This window comes from Cuculus canorus, chromosome 1 (assembly GCF_017976375.1).
Source record: "Cuculus canorus isolate bCucCan1 chromosome 1, bCucCan1.pri, whole genome shotgun sequence".
NCBI classification, from domain to species: Eukaryota; Metazoa; Chordata; class Aves; order Cuculiformes; family Cuculidae; genus Cuculus; species Cuculus canorus.
This window is the reverse complement of record NC_071401.1, coordinates 96055634-96078376: the sequence shown is the minus strand read 5'-3', so window position 1 is coordinate 96078376 and position 22743 is coordinate 96055634. Positions and strand designations below refer to the sequence as shown.

The 22743-nt window shown below is 41.9% G+C and overlaps 1 protein-coding gene across 6 annotated transcripts in view; it reads right to left on the bottom strand.

Moving 5' to 3' along the window:
• RUNX1 (RUNX family transcription factor 1) overlaps positions 1-22743 on the bottom strand; it is a 177912-nt gene that overhangs the window by 43153 nt on the left and 112016 nt on the right. For all 6 annotated transcript variants that reach the window (XM_054086245.1, XM_054086229.1, XM_009567108.2 and 3 more), the window contains one exon: positions 12588-12692. In XM_054086245.1, coding sequence (XP_053942220.1) covers positions 12588-12692 — 105 coding nt within the window. The remainder of the gene's footprint in view (positions 1-12587; positions 12693-22743) is intronic.

The following is a 22743-nucleotide window of genomic DNA, read 5'->3' as shown; positions in this document are numbered from 1 at the left end:
TGGAGACTCAGTAGTTCACGGCTGCTGAGCATCCCAGCCGGAGGCAGACCTGAGTAGAAATGTCAGTTTTTTTCTCCTTTTCCCATGTGGAAATGGAAACTTTTCACACCCAAAAAGTGGATTATACACAGGAAAATACAGCATTTGGCTAGACTTTGCTGAAGTAGGGAGTGACTGATGAGACCAGACACTGGTTTAATGAAAGCTGGCTGCTTAGGAATCACATGGATCCAAACATCTCCTCTTTTAAGGTCTGTTTGTATTCAAGGTTTTGGTTTGACTCCAGCTCTAGTGGGGTAGAAAATAAGCCATGTTTCATTGTGTCTTGTTAATAAAGTGGTAAACATTGTTTTGTGCCATGGAGCTAAAATAGATCCAATTATTTTGTACGTAGTGAAGGATGAGAAGAAAATACACTCTTTCACACTATTCTAGGAAGTGAGCTCACTATCTTTAGTGCAAAAAATTATATATTCTTGTAAATATTGAATTAAAGTATAACATGTCTCTGTTACTTTCCAGCTGGGAAATGGAAATACTTGAAAGTCAGCTATCCCACTCACAACAGCCTTTCGTGCACAAACCAGTAATATATTTCTATGTGCCAGATATATCAGATATAAAATACTTCACACATCCACATTCTTTTCCCCCAATTTCCCATCTGCACATAACGAGCAAGTAGTATAATTTTTCTAGGACACCATTTGCTGTGTTTTCAAACAGCAAATTTCAGAGCAAAACAGCAAAAATTCAGAGCAGAGATGCATGCACATGCTTAGCATAAGGCACTAACCTTTGTTCTATGGCAGCCCACAGATCTCTAGTAAATCTCACTTGAAAATAAAACCAATCTACAGAGTGACTGCCTCTATAGCCTCCATCACTTGGAAAACTTATACTGCTCTGAGTCATTAAAGGATCAGTATGGGACAGTGTAAGAGCTCACCAACATTTTGTACAATGTTAAAAATATAACACGAAAAAGTTCCTGAAAAACGAATTAGACACACTGTAGGATATTTTCTGTTTCCTTGGTTAAAAATATTATTGCTCTGGTGAGGAAAAATAATGACGGCAGTCAGAGTTTTGAGTAGACTCATCAGCAATTGTATTTTTTTGGCTGTTTTTCTTAAGCACTGTACAACACAAGCCTTCTTTCCAGACAGAAGGAACATCATGGCAGAGAGGATATTATGCTAATTGTTTTCTTGCTGTGTCTGTAATTACCAGCAGAATCAGCGTCAGACCCAACCTGACCGTAGGCACAAGATGCTGGGAAACGTGTGAGTGAGGCTGGATATTATGTGACTCGATGGCCAGGCTGACATCCAGCTGCCCTTATGAAGCAGAATGCCTAGTAATGCCAAGCACAGACGGACTGACACTGGAAAGATCTTCCAGATGTTCTTCTCCTATCAGCTCCCTCGCAAGCCTCACCCTTTCCATGTCTCTATGGAAAAATTTGCTTGTTACTCCCTATAACTGCAGACAGACTAGCTATTTCAGGTACGATCCTTTGCTCAGCATTTAATTTTCCACCAGGTGATCCAATTTGGCTATGTGTTGAACAAGTGTCCAGTGATAAAACAAGGTGAACAAAGATTCAAATGGCAAGTTCCCTGCTCTCTGGTAATTCCCCTTTTTGCCTGGGGGAAATCCCAGCTAGCTTCTTGCACCTCTGTTGAGGGATTAGTCCCTCCACGGTAATGACATACACTCTGAGCAACTCCAGCATTTTTTCCCAGTGTGTTTTTACGGTAGATAAACAATATTTTGGCAGTGTTTGATTTTCTTACTTCTTTTTTAAAACATTTTCAAAAAAAAATTTTTAAAACTTTTTTTGAAAAAACAACAAACCACACAGATGCTCTCGATAGAGCAAAATTTGCAATGAGAAGCTCCCTGGACCAAGCGAGAGGAGGTGGGAGAGTCCAGATCAAACCCCTCTTGCCTGGTCTATACTAGAAAACAAACTTTGGTTTCCTGTTTTCTAGGTGAGTGCCCTAATTGCAGGCTGAGAGTCCTTTTCATCACTGATTCACTCACTAGCCAGCTTCACTGGGAGAGGTCCAGCAGGGAATATTCCCAGGAAAAGCGACAAGTGGAGGCTGCCGGTCTGCCTCACTCCAGCCTGCCATGTGAGACTGGGCTCCTCCTGGCTGGGTTCCTCCAGCTCTCTCCCTGACTCCTAATGAACATATGAAAAGTCTCACATCTACCCTGAGGTGCCACAGCCAGAAAAAGCAATCTTGATGATTTTTGCAAGGCAAGAAACATGCTTCCTCTCCCCTCAGCTCTGCTGGTGAGACCTGAGCTGTAGTAACAAATAGCAATGCACAAATGGATTTCCACTTAAAACACAATTATTTTGCTTGTCATAGACCCACCAAAACTTTTGATGAGTCTGACACATACGTATCCTCTATTTCTGTCATGGAAGTGCAATTATTCTGTGGGTTGACTCCAGGAATTAGGTCATTGCAGCAAAGTAAAAGTAAGAGAACCAAGCGTTAGGATTTTGAAGGGAAGAAATTGTTTATGAAAGTTAAAGTATTCAGCAAAATTATACCCTTTGCTTTCTTTTCCCTTTCCTCTGTGTTAATGTACATACTTCAAAAAATTCTGACTCCTTGACAAAGTTTGAATGACTCCCAACTTAAGCACTGCATTGCCAAAAGCCTCTTTTGTTTCTTTATAGTTTGCATCTTCCCACACATACAAACTGCCATAAGAATACCCTCCAGCCATGGGCTGAGACATCACAGTAGAAGACATGTATGAAAGAATAGGTGCAGACTGAGACATAACCAGTCAACCAACAGCTCAGCAAGCAACCAAGAAAAATATAGGCACAAAAAGACACTTCTGTCCAAAGAAAATCTGCAGAAACACAAGGCTTAGGCTGCAAAGACTGAGTCGCCATTTGAGCAGCCCTTGGGAGAAGGTTGTTTCTCTCCTGAACACTCCTGATTCAGGCATCTTAATCAAACGTGTAAGCTTAGGTGGGATGAATCTGGACGCCTTCTCCCAGCTGGAATGGGGAAAGCAAGAGATGATAGCATTTGCCACCTTTGCAGTGCCTCCAAGAAGACAAAAAAACTGGAAAGCGAGTTGTGCGAACATCATGGTATTGGACACCAGGGAACTAGCCTAGACACAAACCCATTTCATCAGTCCACCGAAAATATCTCTAGTCAGTAAAAGGTCTCATCATTCAGCCTCAGACTGAGCTGGACAAGGGGCCCACAACTTAAAGGTCAAGTCCTGTGGCTCACTGTTTATGTAAACCAGGAGAATTTGGCAACACAAAAGTAAAGTTAGTCCCATGGATACTGACCATTCAGACTTTGATGCCTCATAAAAAACTTTGCTCCAGTCCAAAAAAAGTATATAGTCAGACTACACGCTTCTCTTGGACTGAAAACATTTGCTTTTACCAAGTTTCTACACAAGAGTTGAAAATACCTGTTTTTCCAAAGAAATTATTTTGGCTATTTTAATCTGTAGGTTACTAAGCAGTTCCTCCTCTGTACTAACGTTCCATTGTGCCTACACAGGACTGCAGTTCGCTGAAAGCTCATAATTTTCCTGTGGTTCTGCCTAGTCTTTATTTTAGGTTCTTGAACCATTTTTTGCTTTCCTTATTTTCTTTGCAGCTGCAGAGAGATATAGTAAGCTACTGTATAGCATTTTGAAAGCAGGGCCTCTGAGAAGTTTCCAAACTGCATACAAGCAGGTTATTCTTTGGCTTGTTTTCTTTGGCTTGGTGTTAGCAGTACAGAATGAGTCAAACAGTATTAACTTTCAAGAGGGAAGTGGTGTGGTCAACCAAAACTGTTTGCGGCTAGATTGCGAAGATAGGTAGAGCAGGTAATGAAGAACAGCCCATAATGCAGGGTGTAGGTAGGAGAGGCAGACAGACTCAGACAAACAGAATCTTTAATGATTAAATCAACATTGTCGCATAAATTTTTCTGCAGCTTTATGTGCTAAGGTTATGACACAGCCTGGCTTTTCTGGACTGGTCAGCCTTGCAAAGATGGCCTGATGTATATTGTGCTTAGTGGACTCAAACTACAACACTCTGCAAAGGAAAAGTAAAGGCCAGATGCTATTAAAAATATACATATGTATTAAATTTTCATTTATGGCTGGTTAAATTCTTTCTTGTGTCTCCTCCCATTTTTACAGGTTGTACGTTATCTGTTTCATGATTAAAGAAAGCAAGGAAAATATTTCCATTCTTCCCTCTCCTTAGGATGTTTCAGGCGTTAACAAGCATATTATGCCCTCATACAACAGACAACTCTTTCTCCTACGATTCAGAAGCAAAGCTGAGATGGCCTCTTCCTTACGCTCTGCACAAAACTGTGCAGCACTGACACAGGAACAGTCTGACCAAGATTCACCATTAACACTAGTAGAAAATGCATTTACTCATTACAATTCCCAACAGCAGCAGATGAGCAAAGAGCAAGTGCACAAATGGAAGTGTCGAGCAGACATACTTTTTGCATTCTTCACAGCAGGTGACAGGGGATGAAGCAAAAGCCTGCAGTGCTTTATATGGGCCTGCAAGGAGGAAACTGCTGCACCTTTTTACAATCCAGGGCAGGTAAAGCTGGGAGGGACTGCAGTGCAGATGAATTTTCACCCCTTCCAGTCATATTCCAAGAAGAAAACAGGACTGTTCACTACAAGTGCTGCACAGCTCCATCCAGCCTTTCTCTTAGATAGGTATTGTTTTGGTAAACCCGTAAGTAAGGCAACTCCACAAAAACATAGGCTTCAGAAAGGGTCATGCACTGCCAAAAGCTTGTTTGACGAATGGGAGTGTCTGACCACTCCAGACAGAGTGAAAGTTTCCCTACCACTTCTTCCAGCTTCCTTAGGAGCCTAAGGAAGAGAAAGCCCCCTCTTTCCCACCTCCTGGGAAAAGCAGGGTGATGGAATTGGGTTGCAGAGGTTGTGTGCTGCCCTCCCATCCACCTCTGCAGGAAACCTCCTTGTCTGTCAACAGTGCAGTAAGCATTTGGAGATGAAGCCTGGAGGAGACAGGAAGATTGCTGATTGCTCCATCAGCCCAGCTTTGCTAGCTAACCTCCTTCTAGGAGGGGCAGGGGCTATGCGACACCCTTAAAACCACAGTAGGCAGGTGCACCATGGGGTTTGAACTACAAGTCCATCCTTCCCCAGCTCATGCAAAGCCCCAGCAGCAACTTCAAACCTTTCATTTAATGATTGCCATTTGCAAGTCCATCCCTGCTGAAGAAACATGATGGAGGAAGGACCAGACTCAGTAATCTTTCATTCAGAGCACCACCAAGTTCACAGGACGGATGGTTGGCACACCAGTAAACTGTGTTCTTCAGTGGAGAGCAGTGTGTAGTCACATCCCCTATGGCCAACCTACTTGCAGGCATGCTGCACATTAATGTTTTTCTTTACATACACACACACAAAACAGAAGTGGCATCTATGCAGTCTTTTTTCATATTTCTACAGAAAATTCTCTTGCCCTTCCAAAGGCACGTTCACTGATCCTAAAAGCCACAAATTTTTGGCAGGTAAAATGCAGATGACAAGAGAAAGTCTGACCTACTGACTGCTTCAGAAGCATTTTCAGGAGTAATATACATTTATCTAATTCTGCTTTTGTCACAATTACAGAGGACTTGCCCACTGATTTCAGTAGATCTAAACCAAGGCTGTGTATCCCTTGAAAATCCCACCATGCAAATATAGGTATACACTTAAAAATATTTGCCACCCTCTCTGTAGCCATTCAGCCATTAGCCAATAAAATACTGAATATTAAGTGCAAAAATAAAAGGTTGACATAGATGAAAACATTTAAAGAAATGAAAACTACCTACCCATTCTTAACTTAAAAACACACTAATTCAAGGATGAGGGGGAGCTGTGTGAGATTAAGTGACTGAAAAAAAAGAGCTGAAATAATTTCTGTAGGACTGGGCCAGTCTTACCGCCACTCCTAACCTACACCGCAGCAACTCTGGTTTCCTGTTTACCTGCTTTAGTGAGGAAGGAACTTATCCTGTCGACACTACTCTGTGTCTTTAAAAAAACAGCCAAATAACTAGGTGAGCAAATATATACATGCTATAGCACTCCCAGAAGAGCAGTTTTGACAAAAGATTTCATATAGTACATATTTGACTATTTTATTGAACAAAAATGACAAATTCCTTGCCTCACCCAACATCAACCCTCCTATCTGACTCAGCAGTGAGACTGATAAATGGCAGGGAAAACAATCCTGTTCCATCTTTTCCATATGGAAAAGAAACATCTGCACCATGAAACCTCAAGGATGTTGGTATTAAAAATCAAATGAGATTCTACCTGTTCAGTAGTATGAAAAGGATCCTGAGTGATACTGTTATGCCATGGAGTGCTGAGCATTCATACAAATTATCCATAATCCTTTTCGCATCTAATGGAAACAACCAGCACTTGTTTTAAGAACTGTGGGTGTAGCTGCTAGTCAGTTCAGGTAAATACAAGGCAGGTCTTGCTTGCACCTTGCCTACACCGAGGGATCTTTGCACTGGGGTAGTTATAGCAGCTGCTGGTCTTTTTTTTCACTCTTTTCAGCTCACGGGCAGCATGAATGCTGGTCAGTTAATACAATTTCTATCTGAAACCTACTGCTTGAAGGTATGGTTTTCAGGTTTCTGCTGCTACTGAAAAGATCCCCGTGGTGTCCAGGGTGAGGGGACTCAGACCTCAGACAACAGACTGCTGTGTGCCAGCCTACCAGTTGCTGTAAGGGGGGCCAGCCCCAGTGTAGAGCTTCTTCTGCCCCAAGAAGGGCTGCTCCACCATCCCCTCATGGCAGAGAAGGGGCTTGACTAGCAGCTGGGTTGTGGGGCACAGAGAAGTCTTTCTGCGACACTGGAGAGCTGAGAGGTACAGAGGTACCTAGGGATGCTCTGCAGAGCTGACTGCACTCAAACACATGACCTCTGGTCCTGTTCTGCAGCCAAACATTTAACATCCAGTATGAGGTGTTCCTGTGCAATTTGATGTTCCTGTGCTGGATGTTCCTGTGCTAAGCCAGAAGGCGCAATGCTATATCGCTGGAGTAATTCAGGCTGGTTGTGTAAAAGTGCATGCGTAATGGTAACAGGCCAATTTGCCCCTCACTCTTCACTTTTCTTCAGAAAATACAAGTCACAAAAGGACAAACTGCTTTCTGCCTTTTCATTCTTTCTGTATTTTCACCATGAAAAATGGGCTGATGGCATGCACAGCTTTCACAGCAGGGAAAGATGTGCCCAACCACAGGACATATGTTTTAGGCTGTTGTTCCCATGCTGCTCTGAGGGATCGCAGAGCTGGCCTGGCTGCCGGGGGTGTGGCGTGTGCTGGGACTGTCCTGCATATTCAGAAACAGCTCCTTTGGTCTGCAGGCATGTCACTTTATTTCATTAAAATGGATTCAATTGCTCTTCTTTGACCATCCTTCAATGAGATACACACACATACACAGCAAGGAAACCATCAGTGATCCTCTACCTACCCATACTGCTTTAGAGATAGCAATGCATCAAGACACATTGTGTGAATCTGAGCTAGTGATGTTTTGTAACTTTCCGCAGACACTGCATGCTTGCACATAATCATTGCACAAGCCAACTACGAATGTCCCCAGAGTGCACCCATAATTTAAGCACTAGTCCGCCCACGTCACTGTCACCCAGACAATAGGACGCGGGGGCACAAACACACAGGCACAGACCCAGCAGTGCACAACTGTTGGCTTTTCTTGCAGCCCATCCCTTTCTTTTGTCTATACATGGTCTATTTAGATTGGAAGCTCTCGGAGGCAAGTACCTTAGCCAAGATTTTTTAAAAAGCGATTAACAAAGTTGGGTTGTGATACTGAGAGGGTGGTGTGCTGTGGAGCGTAGCTGGTGCTAGCTAAGGAAGAAAGCGTCCTAGGTGCAGTTCTGTTACAGGGACAATCAACTTGTAAGCACCACCTTTTCCTCTAAACATTTTCTGGTAAGTAACATTTAGGCACTGTAAGTCTTCGGGTGAATGGAAGGATCTGATAAGCCATCACTGAAATTTATATGGTGGGTCTCTTCCAAAAACATGATGATTCATTTTTTTCATGGTTTCTGAACTGTTCATTGGTGTGTTAGTCCCAGTTTCCAACAGATGGCAGCACTTTAAGGAGAAAGCACGCAAGAAATGAAGGCATTTAGTATAAAATGAAGAAAAAAAAGTTTTTGGAGAAAGGTTTGGCTTTTCCTTGCATAAAAGCCTGAAGGTGAGAGCGATACTAAACCCTCACAGGAATCATTCCTCCCCTGCCTGACATGTGCAGGGTTTTCCTTACTTTTGCCATGGTACAGCGGAGGCTGGCCCTTCATGGGCTCTGCTGGCTCTTCTCCCAGAAGCTGCTCTGGGATTCCAAATCTGTGGGCAAAGGTTGGATAGGCAGGGGAAAGGATAGCAGATCAGGTGCACTTAACACCACCAGCCCTTGAAGATTCCCTTAAAAGAGACCTCAAGCTGAGCAAGGGGGCATTTGAAGATTTCCTTCAGAACAGCTAATGGCCACTGTCTTTCTCTCAACCTTACAGGTGAGAGAGGGTCATTTCAGATCAGGGTCTGAGGGTGTCCTTCACTGTGGCTGACCAAAGGCATACCTACCCCACCCACTGGCTAGCTTTGCCAGGAGGCAAAAAGAAATTTCCATTCCTAAAAAGGCACTTATTGGGCCAGCAGCTTCTTCTCAAATCCTGCTCAGCAATATTATCCTCTCTTTCTCGTCTTCTCAGCATCCTGCCCTTTGATATAAGGATGCCAAAAAAGTATTTTGGAAAACCACATATCCAATATGGGATAATCACATTTAATGCTTAGCTTAACCTTAGACATTTCAGGCCCACTGGGGCTAAATCCATGTAGCCTTTTCATTCTGCACCATTTTCAGTCATCTCTCCATTAGTGATTTTTTCAGAGCTATGTAGGCTAAAACAATTTAATGAGAAAAATAGGAAAAAGCAATCAAAAGAAGAAAAACCTAATATTTCAGCAGACATACACAGTAGGTCAAATGGCCTAAGGGAAATATTTAATTTAAGAGTCAGACTATTTCTACCAAGTTTCCTAACCAAAAGTATTTTCATCAGGAGCACTACTCTTGATCTGGTTACTGCTAATGATTTTCCCCATGGACTTAGCTCATAAAAACATAAATTGCTTTATGAATCATAGAATCATAGAAGTTGGAGAAGAAAATGATGGGTTAGGTCACTTTGCCCTTCTCCCTGACAGTGCAGTATTATTTCTTTTTATAAAAAATTTTGGAAATAAGCATTTATTCAGAACTGGAGAATGAAAATGTTAAGTTCAAAAGAGATTTTAGAAACACATAATGAAAGCCGTGGAGGAAGAGCCAGATTCTTAAGTATCTTGGCTCTTTCTACAAGCCATGATGATTTGATGAGAAGTATTGTCTGGAAAGGCCCAGCCAGAAATCCAACAGCAAAAAAAGGGCAATGGTGTAAGTCCCACACATGGGTAATTACCATAGGTGTAAATACAAATCCAGTAGTTCCATAGGCAAATATGCTGCTAGGCAAAGACTTGGCCATCACAAAAACTGTGACCAGATACACAACGGGACGTGCAAGAGCCCAGACTCTGCAGGCCTTTTTGCGGAGTGAAGGTGGTGCGTGTGATAATACACACTGTGTTAGCGTCAGCTATTGTGACATCTTTACAAATCCCAGTGACCAAAAACATCTGTGCTTTGCCTGTTTGCTTTTGGAGCTTTTGATTCTAGTATTCTCTTGCTTTCCAAAAATGGCTTCAAATCCTGCTTTGTATTACTTTTTTAATGTTTTCCCCCCAAGTATGCCTAGTTGAAGAGGCTGTCCTTTTCCACTAAAAAAAAACACTTTGAGAACCCATCTGATTCTGGCTCAGAAACTGTGCTTGATCTGACATTCTCTGAGAAAATGTTCCTGTTAATCAATCTTAAAGGTTGTTTAAAAAAGGTATTTCTGTGTCCTGTAACACTGACTAAAAATTGTCCTGTTGTGAAGTTCTGACTTTTGTCTCAGATGGCCTTCAGCCTCAGAAATTGCTCCTTACCTTCCAGCATTTTTCACAGACAATGCAGGCACTCACTAAAATTCAGATTGTCTGAGAACTGCTGTAAACATAAATGAATCAAAAAGTGTTACTGGAGTTGGTTTTGGATATCAACATGTTTATTCTAAATCTCTTTAAGACAGCACTATCTAATTTTGTTCCTATTACTGTCTTCCACAGATTTCTTTTGAAAATAGAAAATACGTCTCAGTATTTCTGTAATTCCTTTAGCTCAAGCGAGAGAGTCATGGATCTGTAAGCATGAATGTCCCATATATCAATTACTGAAACTAAAACCATTCTAATCTAGCAGGTCTTAGTATGATTCTAATCTTGATATAAGATGGCTGACATAATTTTAAATCCCATCAGTACACAGCATGCATGTTTTGATATCTAACTGCAAATCTTGTGTGTGAGTTCACGGAGGTAACGTTCCTGCAATCTGTTTTTGTACAGCCTTCACACGTAACTGCTCTAATTGAACCAATGCAAAATAGGATACACCCACTGAGCAAGAGTATAGAAAAATAAATGCATAGCCCAAATCCACCAGAACTGTCTCAGAATGGAGAGCGCACGGGGTACCAGTACTTTTTCCTTCAAAACCCGTGGTGTCTTTCTTCTGGCAAATCTGTGTCTCAGTCAAACGTATAAAGAGGAGATGCCAGACTGATGGCAACAGCCACTGCAGTTCAGAAACCCTTTAAGAAGTCAAGCCAAAGGACTTTGCAGTCCTCTTACAAATGAAAGGAGCATAATCCCTCTTCTACACTGCATCATGAATGACTTAGCAATAAAAGGAGCTGTGCATTCCTACTGAGGGGGGAGTCTGACCTCTTCTCCTGACATGCCTAAAGTATCCTCCACTCAGCAGCTGATTTGCCTACGATAAAGCAAAATTATTTACAAGGAAGCTTTTACATACATTTGAGTTGAGAAGATATGTATGTTGCTTCAGTAGGTATCATACTTCTACTTCCTTTATACAATGTAGAATCTTATTAAATATTAACTATTATACCAACTGAAGAATTGATTTAAAACTGTAGGCATGTCTGCAGGATGATTTTGTTTCTTACCATTCTAGCAGACTCATATTCAAAAAAACTACAGCTTATTTGATGTCTGCAAACTATGAACATGCCCAGGTAACTGCATATGCAAATCTGGAACTTGCATATACAAATATCTTTTTTTATGTGCACAGCTGCCTCATCCACTGGGGATATTTTTGAGGGACAATTCAACCAGATTTTTTTTTTAAAAAAAATAAATATAAACTAAGTAAGAAGTCTTGCCCCAACAGCAGTATTTGTTTTAAAGTCTGGCCACAAATCCAAAAAATATAGGTCAGATTTTTCCACCAAATGCATGCAGCAGCAGGGTGATGCAACTCAGACAAATGAAGGCTTAAGAAGAAAATGCATAGGCAAGACATGAGTTTTTGTAAGCCAATTTAGTTAAAGTTTTGAATGTTTCTTTTCTTCCTCTCCCCAGTTAAGCAACCCCAAGCTGCAAGTATCATTCTCTAGTGAGTGTTTGAATCCTGTTGCTTTCTTCTCCCAGGATGATTCCACTTAAGCAACAGCCAGAATTTCTGCCAAGTGTGCAGGAGGAGTGCAAGAAACTAACCACAAACCTCAATTTACATCAGAGCATTTTGATAAAAATATGAAAATGCCCCATTTGGGCTAGTGACTGAGGTTAATAATTGCCTCTGGTAACAGGCAGTGCATGTACTGCAGAAGCATCTAAACCTGCAAATCTGCTCCACCCTCACTTCACTTTACCCTGCAGACAAAACAGCCTGCCCTCACCACCTGAACAAAACAATCACCTGTGTGAAAGGTGCGGCTATTCCCCTAGAGACAGCAAACCATTCATCTCCTCCTTGTACTTAGATCTTAAAAAAATAAAGGAAAATAATAGAGAAAAGATTGGCTGTCTGTGAAAATGGGAGCTCCTAAGATACAGGACAGCATGGGGTACAGCGAAGTCCACAAGCCAGCAACCAGGTATCCTTTCTCAGGCATTTATTTTGCAGGGTGACTGAGGCTGAAAAGTTAGATCAATGACATATTGGTTTCCAATGCTTTAAAGTCCTCTTAAAATCTGAAAGGCAGGACTAACAAGAAATGATGTGTAAGGTACATGCTGCCCACTTTTTACCAGTATCCCTTCTATCAGCTTTTGTATAAGATCCAAGTCGTCCCTGGGTAGATACTTCAGAAATGCAATGCAAGCCATACTCTAGATCAGCTGGACACCCGTGAAAAATAAGGCTTCTGAAAGCTATAATTAAAATCATTCATAGGACAGCTTTGGCTTAAAATGTATCCGCTGCTCTACATACGTTGTATATTGCTGCATTTCATAAAGCTGATGATAAACCTCTGTACCACACCATCAAGTTGGCCTGAAAATGCTGTCATTAGCTCACTTACTTCTGGGTTCACGAGGTCCATCCACTGTTATTTTGATGGCTCTGTGGTATGTGGCCACTTGTGGCGGATTTGTGAAGACTGTGATAGTCAGTGTGAAGCTTTTCCCTGCAACAGGAAAAAAAAAATGTTACTGAGTATGTGTGTCGAGGAACGGTGTACTCTTCATTTCAGATAACACTCAAACACACCAAATGGCACTGAAACACCTCAGCTGTCCAAATCTGAATATAGATATGTGCCCAGAGAATGAGGTGCATAACCTCACAACTGCCGGGTGCTGGATGCATTCCCTCTGTGGCAACTGCTCAAAGCTTTTGGGAAAAAAAAAATTAATTTATATTTAAATGATCTACACTTTGCTTATAAAAAAAGGAGGTTACCCTTAACAGGTAGCGCTTATCTGATCTACACGACTGCTGGTACGTTATCTGTACTTTCTAAAGGGTGTTAGTTCAGAGAGGCTTAGAAATTGCGGCTGACTTTTCCAAACTGCCACGGGAATCTGATCAACAGTGCTTGTTAAAATTAAAGAGAACTGGGTGCTCTCAGATCTCCTAGGCAGATCATAAAATCCCACTCTTTGTGGTTCAAGCTAGCATTAGATCAATTCCATATTGTGAACCAGAACCCTTTAAAAATAATCTGCTACTGCAATGCCAAGAAACAAGGGAATGGAAAATAATAATAATAATAAATAAATCCCTGCAGCCTGCCTACAGAGGATTAAAACATTTTATGAAGCCATAGCAGAGCATTATGCTTGGTTTCTCTATTATTCAGTAAGAAAACTGTGAAGGCCTTTTCAAAATTGTTATGTGCATGCCACGGCTCTAAGTTGGGAAAAGTACTCCTTTTAATGGCTGCTGGGGAGGGTTTCATAACCCCTTGGGATTACAATGGCTTCAGATTCAGGAGTTGCTTTTGGCCAGTGCCAGCATTTACTTTATGCATTTTTTAAATAACAAAAGTAACATTCTGCATCTTTGATAAGACCTCATATACACATTCATTATGGCTTTGGCCAGGACAACAATAAAAACATTGCTTGTCAGCAGGTTTATAGTTATCGTAACATCACAGAGGACTCAGATACTGACAGAAATCTTCGTTATCACTAAGAGACATCAAGGGACATCACCCCAAGTTAGATAACCAGGAACTGTTGTAAGAAAATTGAGATTCTCTTCCTTTGGGCACATGCTGATCGAGCTTTCCCATATAGATCTGCCTGCTTTATTTTGCCACTTGGCTCCAGCCCTCCCAAGTGCTGGGCTTCTTCCCTTCTATGGCATCCTATTTTTATTGTTTGTTTCATTTATCTACATAAATAAATTTAAATATAAATATAAATTCCTGTCTCTAGCAACAGTATTCCCCCCTCCCTGTGCACATTCACTTGCAATTCAATACTTCTCTTAATGCAGTTCCTGCTTTGGTGCTAATGGTCTGCATCAACATCACAGCGAACACACACACATAGCTGTTACTGGAAACTGTCCTCATCGCATCCCTGTGAATTAGGGAGGTTTGCTCCCCACTCTACAGATGAGGAACTCTGGGGAGATAAAGTGTCTTGGCCACGATCTCACAGGAAGCCAGTGGCCAGCAATGCTAACCACTTTGGCTGCTGCAACTAAATCCGACTGTAATCCTGAATCACAGCACTGACAAAAGAGAAGCTGAAACACAAGCCTTGCAAATCCCAGGCCACTGTCTCCTCCACATCCTCGCTAGGAAGCAGCCCCTGAGACTGCAAGAACTGCAAAGGAAGCAAAAGTCATTTCAGATTCCTGTCTCTGGGCCTTTGGCCCTCAGCTCTTGGGTCTTATGTTTACCCTGACCAAAGATGGCTCTGTTCTTGATATTTATTAAATATCAAATTACATTACAAAGCTTTACAGCTTTACAGCTTTGTTACTTTTTCTCCACCACCACCACAGATCTTTTTATGAGGCACCAGTAACAAAGTTAAATAAACTTCCATCCAGAAAACTTTATCACCTATAGCATTAGACTTAATAAACACCAGAGAGGCACCTGTAGACCTTTTTTCTTTCCAAAAATAGTTCCCCTGTATCATAGAATCACAGAATCACCAGGTTGGAAAGGACCCACTGGATCATTGAGTCCAACCATTCCTAACACTCCCTAAACCATGCCCCTAAGCACTTCATCCACCCGTTTCTTAAACACCTCCAGGGAAGGTGACCCCACCACCTCCCTGGGCAGCCTGTTCCAGTGCCCGATGACTCTTTCCATGAAAATTTTTTTTCCTGATATCCAACCTGAACCTCCCCTGTTGGAGCTTCAGGCCATTCCCCCTTGTCCTGTACATACAACACCTATATGACTAAGACTGAAAGAGACATTGATAACGTACTTTATTCTCTTTACTAATCTGCAGAATTTCCATCTTGCCTCCTGGTTTTGGGAGTTGGTTTTTTTTTGACAACTACGGATGGATTACATAAGGTGCTCCTGTCTGTTCTGCTAGAATATGTAGTCAATTTAGAAGGCTCTTGTGGATTTTCCAGGCAGAAAAGTAATGCAGAAAAAATATCATGTCAATAGTGAAATGTAGTAAAACACGGCAATATTAGCAGTCTACAGGACCAGGATAAAGAAGAAGAGAGAGGTGAAATTACTTTCAAGATTTCTGCAGAACAGACCACATCTCAGAGTCTGCATGAGGTTGTGACACAAGTTGGCAAAAGCAGGAAGATACTTAGCTTACTTCTTGATGACAAAAGACTATCCATTAACCACATACTGGTTAACCACAAGACTATACAACCATAAACCTACTTGTTACTCATTGCTGCTTACCAATATTTCTGTGTTTTTTTCTCTAGTTATTCTTTCTCATTTACATTTAGCTTTATTAAATGGTTTTATAACTTCTATTTGTAGTTTCTACATTATTCATCATCTGTGTCTGGTTGACAAAGGTGGGTTTAGATTGGAGGCATTGTTAGTGAAATCTGTGTTTTATGGATATACCTGTTTTCGCATGACAGTAGGACTATAATCATGTCCTCCTTGCTTTTAGGTATTATAATACAGCAATGATGAGGTTTTTCATTTTCAGCATATGCTTGCTTAATACACTTAAACACAGTAGTATGCACATACACATATGCAACATGCAGTAGCCTAAATTGGTGGAAATAATACCAGATTAGTCAGTGGAGGCTGTATTGAGACCCTCTAGCTCTGAACACTATATTAGGTGCTGTGATTATGGATGGCTAAGTAAGCGGATCTCCTAACTATTGGTAGAAGACCTACACTGAGCACTTAATGTTTCTGCTCCACTCTGAAAGTGGTGGATGACACAAAAACTGAGTAAGACAGCCTAAGTGATGGACTGACCTCTCTAGTAACTGTAAAGAGGGACCAAATACCCCAAAAAGGCATTCTGAAACACCGGTCTGGTTTGGACATCTCCAATAGTCATGATGACAATTTATGTCCTAGCTGTCATAGCAAGTTAGCAGATAGTCCTCCACTAGTTAACATCAAAATCTGAGATTCTCTATGCTAAACAGTCCCATAAATCCATGAAAATCCCATACACAAATTAGCTCAGGTCCATGATGCATGCCTCAGTATACTGAAGATAATTGCTACTGCATCATCATGGGAGTTTTTGCTGATGGTGGAAGGGCTGACAGGTGACATTGAATGTCAAGTTCAGAGTCACTTCAGAGACTGCTACTGTCTCTGTAACTATCCCTGGCAGTTCCTAATATTAGGCACATAGCACCTCATGAGCACAAGGATTAAATTGTCCACATGTGGGACAGGGCTCTGCCTTTGGAAATCCATTCCACAGAGTTCACATCAAGCATACCCTCATATACGTAAGGGCAGAGCACAAGACTCATTGCTCCCATCAAGTCTTCCCTCACAACTAGGGTAGGAAAAATTGCTTGGTAATATTTATTTTTGCAAGAGCATTAAGGTCAAAACATTTATAGAAAAGTAATGAAAACAGTAGCATTTGTGGCCAAAATACAATACTGACTTTTTTGGAATGATACTTAGAGGCTCTTTTGATGGGTTTGCTAGAGACTATACTATTTAAAGTGTCCTGAAGAGTCACTGCTGATTTGACAGCTGAAGTCTGATGGATTAAACCAGTTGTCCCCAGCTCATGACTTTACAGGACTTCTCTTGAGAATCCCTGATGCTGTGCAAAGCTGCAAAAAACTCAAGAGGAAGCACAAAGCATAATATTATCCACTAGTCCCTGCTCAGCAATACTGTTCCTGGACCAGCAAAAGGTGAAGATCAACCTCCAAGACACAAACATCTGAAGTCACTGTCCCCGTGTCCATGCTGCGATACAGGAATTTGAAGTCTGCATTCAGTCTGCATCCCATCTGACCGAGACTGGAAGAAAAACGACCAGTGAGCTCACATCTAGCATGATGAGAGATTAAGTGATCCCCCAGAACAGCACCGGAGGGCTCTAGAGGGAGCAGTAGGCTTGTAAACTACAGCCCCTGGGAATGTTTGAGAGGAACCAAGGGGAAAAAAAATGAATCCTAAGTGACAACAAGGTCATATGAATCTCCCATGTGCAGCTTTAGTCATCCTTGGGCAGTATCATGACCAGATGTGTCTGGGGGTGAAAAGGCACACTTAAAATATAAGTGACTGCATGGGCAGATGCAAAGAGGAATGAGAACAGACACATTTTAGGAAAGAAAAGCCACATCTTAACCTATCGCTTCATTTTAATCCACCTCTTTCTCAGGCAAAAAGAGCTGTTGATTCCATTCATGAAAATTAATCCAAAATTAACGCAAATGAGGACACAAAAAATGGAGTTAAAATTTCAGAAATTTGCCCAGGGCGAGGTGGGGGGGAGGTGCGAAGGTAAAAGAAGGCCAACAGATAATGTGATTATAAATACTATCTTTTGCTTTTGGGATTTATACTGATGATCACAGACATGTCATTAGAGGGTGTGGGGTACTGTGGTTGGTTTTTTTTAAAAAAAAATTGTTACAGTAAGTTATTAGATAAAAAGAAGAAGAAAAAAGGGAAAGGAGCCAAGAATGCTTGTGCTGACAAGGACAAAATGTATAGATGGCAAAATATAAAATGTAATACACAAATGCAATACAAATTGTATTACAGACATTTCTATTATATTAGAGACAGACTTCCAGGTTCTAGTAAGAAATACTATGATACTTTTTTTAAATCCAGCTTCTACTTAGTAGTGCTTATGTTCTTAATTTATTAAACCATGCTAAATGATAGATTTTATACATCTTTACAATTTCTCACAACATCTCCCTGGGTATCTGCCAAAGTGAAGATGTCTACTACATTTTAATAACATATCACTTAAGCTGCTGAATACTCCAAATGCAATCAGTAGGACCAGAAGGGCCAACATAATTTGACCTTTCATTAGTTAAATGTTGCTTATCGTACAAGTGAAATATTTTTGTAGGTGTTCGAGTTGTATGTCCAGTTGCAAAAACCTACAGAAGCTCAAATTCTGTGCTCACATGCTGACTCTTTTCTGCTGCTCTCAGTAACGGTATCACACGCTCAGAATATAACTATGCCAGTTATGTTTGGTCCAGTGACTATTTCATCAGAAATAAAAAAAGCTGCAGCTGAAGTAAGCAGCATCAAAAAATAACATAATTTGTTAACCATCAGTACCACAGATACCACTGCATTTAAATATGAGAAAAAACTGTTATTCACCTCATCCGATACCACACTGTAAATGGTTTACAAATTCTGACGGCCACAGACCAATGGTCCAAATAGACAAATGTGAACATGGGGAGAAGTCAGCAAATTGGGGTGACTGTCCAAAGAAAAGCAAGAATTGCCCATGCAAATCAGTTCCTTGCATAGGCAACGGATCTGTTTGTGTTTTTATATGGATGTTTTGTGGGTCATGTGTCAAGTTGAAGATTTGGGAAATACACCCTGCTGCCTCCTGCCAAGCCAGCCTGGGTCAGCATTAAGGTATACTTTTGAACATTTCTGTCAAGTGTCTCACTCCAGGAAGTTCTTCTATCTGTGTTTACATAGTATCTACTTATCCAGAATGAAATCTCCACCGCATTAAGTCAATAGGTGTTCTGTTCTGGATTCATATGGGGCCAAGTCCTCATGCAAATGGCCAAAAGTGGCTCTGCTGCAAACTTGGACCCAGGTATGAACTTTTGAATTTGCTTTGCAACAAGTTGTGGAAAAGCAACTAGCTGCTGTGGGAGTGTGGCTGGCATTGGCTTCATTTCCTTTTCCTTCCCAGCTCCCTGCAGCACTACTGAGTGCTTAACCAAGATGTGAAAGTCACTTCCTTTTCCTCCCTCCCCATTCTCCAAGCTTTTTTCCATCTAACAAGTCAAATGCTGTAGTGGAGAGCAGCAGAGTTGCCTGTCTCTCCTGCTGCAGCTCTGGGGATTTCTGGAGCTAGAAGGCTGCAATAAGGTTTTGTCTGGGGTGGAATAATTTCAAGGTGTTATTTTGGTGAAGCGTACATACATTTAACCTAAGGCAAAACAGGATATATATTAGGCAACCAAAATTACATAACTGAAATCAAGTAACATTAATAGAGACGCTGTCAACCTAAGCAGGCACTAAAATTGAACTTTACCTTAAGCCCATCATCTGGATGGTAAGTATAGTCCCTGGCACTCTTCTGGAAATTGTCCCTAACAATCTTCTTATTTCATAAGTCAAGAACATAACCTTAAGTCTGCAAGCTGCAGACGTGAAATATTTAAGCAAGCAGATGCAGAAGCTGGTTCTACAGTTGATATAACTTAGAGCTGTTAAAATAAATCTAACTTGGGCCCTCAGCAGCTAGTCTGGCAGACACATACTGGTGATGCACAAAAAAGTTTTGTGCATGCCCCTTGTTATTGGGTGCATCAGGCATGCTACAAGACCTGTCCCATCCACCAAATAGAATCATAGAATCATTAGGTTGGAAGAGACCCACTGGGTCATCGAGTCCAACCATTCCTAACACTCCCTAAACCATACCCCTCAGCACCTCATCCACCCATCCCTTAAACACCTCCAGGGAAGATGACTCAACCACCTCCCTGGGCAGCCTATTCCAGTGCCCAATGACCCTTTCTATGAAAATTTTTTTCCTGATGTCAAGTCTGAACCTCCCCTGGCAGAGCGTGAGGCCATTCCCCCTTGTCCTGTCCCCTGTCACTTGGGAGAAGAGGCCAGCTCCCTCCTCTCCACAACCTCAGGTCTCCCCTCAGCCTCCTCTTCTCCAGGCTAAACAACCACAGCTCTCTCAGCCACACCTCATAAGACTTGTTCTCCAGCCCCCTCACCAGCTTCATTGCTCTTCTCTGGACACGCTCCAGAGCCTCAACATCCTTCTTGTGGTGAGGGGCCCAGAAGTGAACACAGTACTCAAGGTGCGGTCTCACCAGTGCCAAGTACAGTGGGAGAATAACCTCCCTGGACCTGCTGGTCACACCGTTTCTGATACAAGCCAAGATGCCATTGGCCTTCTTGGCCACCTGCGCACACTGCTGGCTCATGTCCAGTCGGCTGTCAACCAACACCCCCAGGTCCTTCTCCTCCAGGCAGCTTTCTAGCCAGACTTCTCCTAGTCTGTAGCACTGCATAAGGTTGTTGTGCCCCAAGTGCAGGACCCGGCATTTGGCCTTGTTAAACCTCATGCCATTGGTCTCAGCCCAGCAGTCCAGCCTGTTCAGATCCCTTTGAAGAGCCTCCCTACCCTCCAGCAGATCCACACTTCCACGCAGCTTAGTGTCATCTGCAAACTTGCTAAGGGTGCACTCAATGCCTTCATCCAGGTCATTGATAAAGACATTGAACAGGGCTGGACCCAGCACCAAACCCTGAGGAACCCCACTTGTAACTGGCCTCCAGCTGGAGTTAACTCCATTGACCACCGCTCTCTGATCCCGGCCATCCAACCAGTTTTCAACCCAGGAGAGTGTGTGCCCATCCAGGCCAGAGGCTGAGAGTTTCTGAAGCAGAATGCTGTGAGAAACTGTGTCAAAGGCTTTACTGGAGTCCAAGAAGACTACATCCACAGTCTTTCCCCCATCTAGTAGTTGAGTCACTTTGTCATAGAAGGTGATCAGGTTTCTCTTTGCACTGGAAAATTCCCACACAAGTAGCACATCCTACAGTACCTTTTCCCCGACTTTGCTGTGCTACAGTGGTACCAACATTCAAATCCCTTTCCCCAGAAAAAAAAGGAGAACATCTTCTTGGTGGAATAAACAAAAAACATCAGCACCCAGCATCCCAGAAACATGTCACTGTCTATTAAAAAATTACATATTTGCTTTTTATCCATTACTGTAGCAATTAACACCTTTAGTATCTGATCTGAAATCCTCAGGAGAGTGTTTCTCCCTTGCACAAACAGGGGTCACTCACATTCTCAAGCATTGCAAGCTCACTGAAACAACCACAATTTTTCTCTCTTTTTTTTTTGGCCAGATGTTTACATTTGAATTTGACAAGAGTTTGTGTGCAGCCAGTTTCACTTCTGCACTGATGAGCAGTTTCACTTCCCAGTCCCATGTGCTGTCATGATGATACCGTCCACCGCCTCCTCCAGCCCTGCAGGGGCCTCTGTGCTAATCCTTTCCCTGACAGCCTAACAATGTGTGTGAAAGTGCAGCCGTGCCACTGCTCTTCCACTGTTTGCCTGTGAAGCACCTGATGGCCTTTCTCTGCTTAAGGAACTTGGATTTGGAATGCATTTCTGTAGAGAAAAACTGGCAGTCGAGTAGTGGGAGATACCAGGTCTGTACACAAAATGATCCTGGCCTTTTAGCAGGAAGGCAGCTGGAGCAGAAGGCAGCTGGAGCAGAAGGCAGGTAAGAGGATAAATCTGAGTGTATGGGAAAGGACATAAACAAACGAACTGAGGAGATCAAAAGATTTGGGACTGGGGTGGCAAGAAGGAGGTCTCTGAAGACAGAACGCCCTATGACAGCCAGCTTAGTGTGACACCCTGTAGTTAACTCAGACATTAACCACTTTTGTACGGCCAACATCAACAATCCGCAAACACACAAAACCACCAAGGATCTCCCTATATTGCAATGTCGTCTAATTTCAGAAGAGAGATTATTTCAAGCTGTGGTAGGAATTTGGCTGGCAGGAACACTATTTGTACTTTAGCATCTGTAGGTTTAAGTCCTACATAAACACCAGCTTTTAGGTTATGCAATAGAGGCGAAATGTGCATGCGTGTATGCGAGCGCACACCAGAGTAACAAAAATGTTTGACGGTATTAAAAAAAAAAAAAGTGTTTTTTTCATGCTGTTCTGAAAGACAACCCAAGTGACCTCTTTTAACTGAATTTTTGGGGTGGCATGACTTCTTAGGCAGAAACCCTACAGATCAAGTTTGCAAAATGGACTAAAGCATTAAAAGACCGGGATGGAGCACAAGACCTTTTAATGGAAAAGCCAAGCAGCCTCTAACTATAAGTGGGGTTGCTGCAGTAACTACTATAAAATTCTTAAGAACTTGAGTGGAGGCAATAATTACAGCACAGGAAGAATGAGATGCTATGGGATGCCCAGCCTCTGTAGCAGAGTAGCAGCACAAGGAGATTACAGTTTGAGTCTTAAAATGCAATGCTTATTGTTAAAATATTTTTAAGACTTGAATCGTATATACGCAATATATATACAAACATATATGTCACCAACACAGATTGAACACAGATTTTGAGGTAGTGGAGTAATTTTTTTCTGAAGATGAGTCTCATGTAAATCTCTGACGCTCCTATCAGCAACTGACCCCAAAATCTGAAACTCTGCTTTCAAGCTGTGAACTACTACATATCAGGGAGTTTTGATTTTTTTTTTCTCAGTACAATATAATTTTAGTTTCAAATGAAGTGCTTCTCTATACCAGAACTTGGGCTGTTTCTGAGTATGTGCCTCCATGAAGTGCATCCAGCTCTAAGGCAGAATGAAGAAACGATCCTTCAGCAGACTGCTGTGTCACTGCTGAATGGTTCAGGGAAATGGAAAAACAGCAACAGGAGCACCAGATGGAAAGGACAGTTCAAAATGAAATTACTTAAATGCAAAGCTACAACATTCCCACAGAAAATCCCTTGCAATCCTAAAGTCTAATAATAGT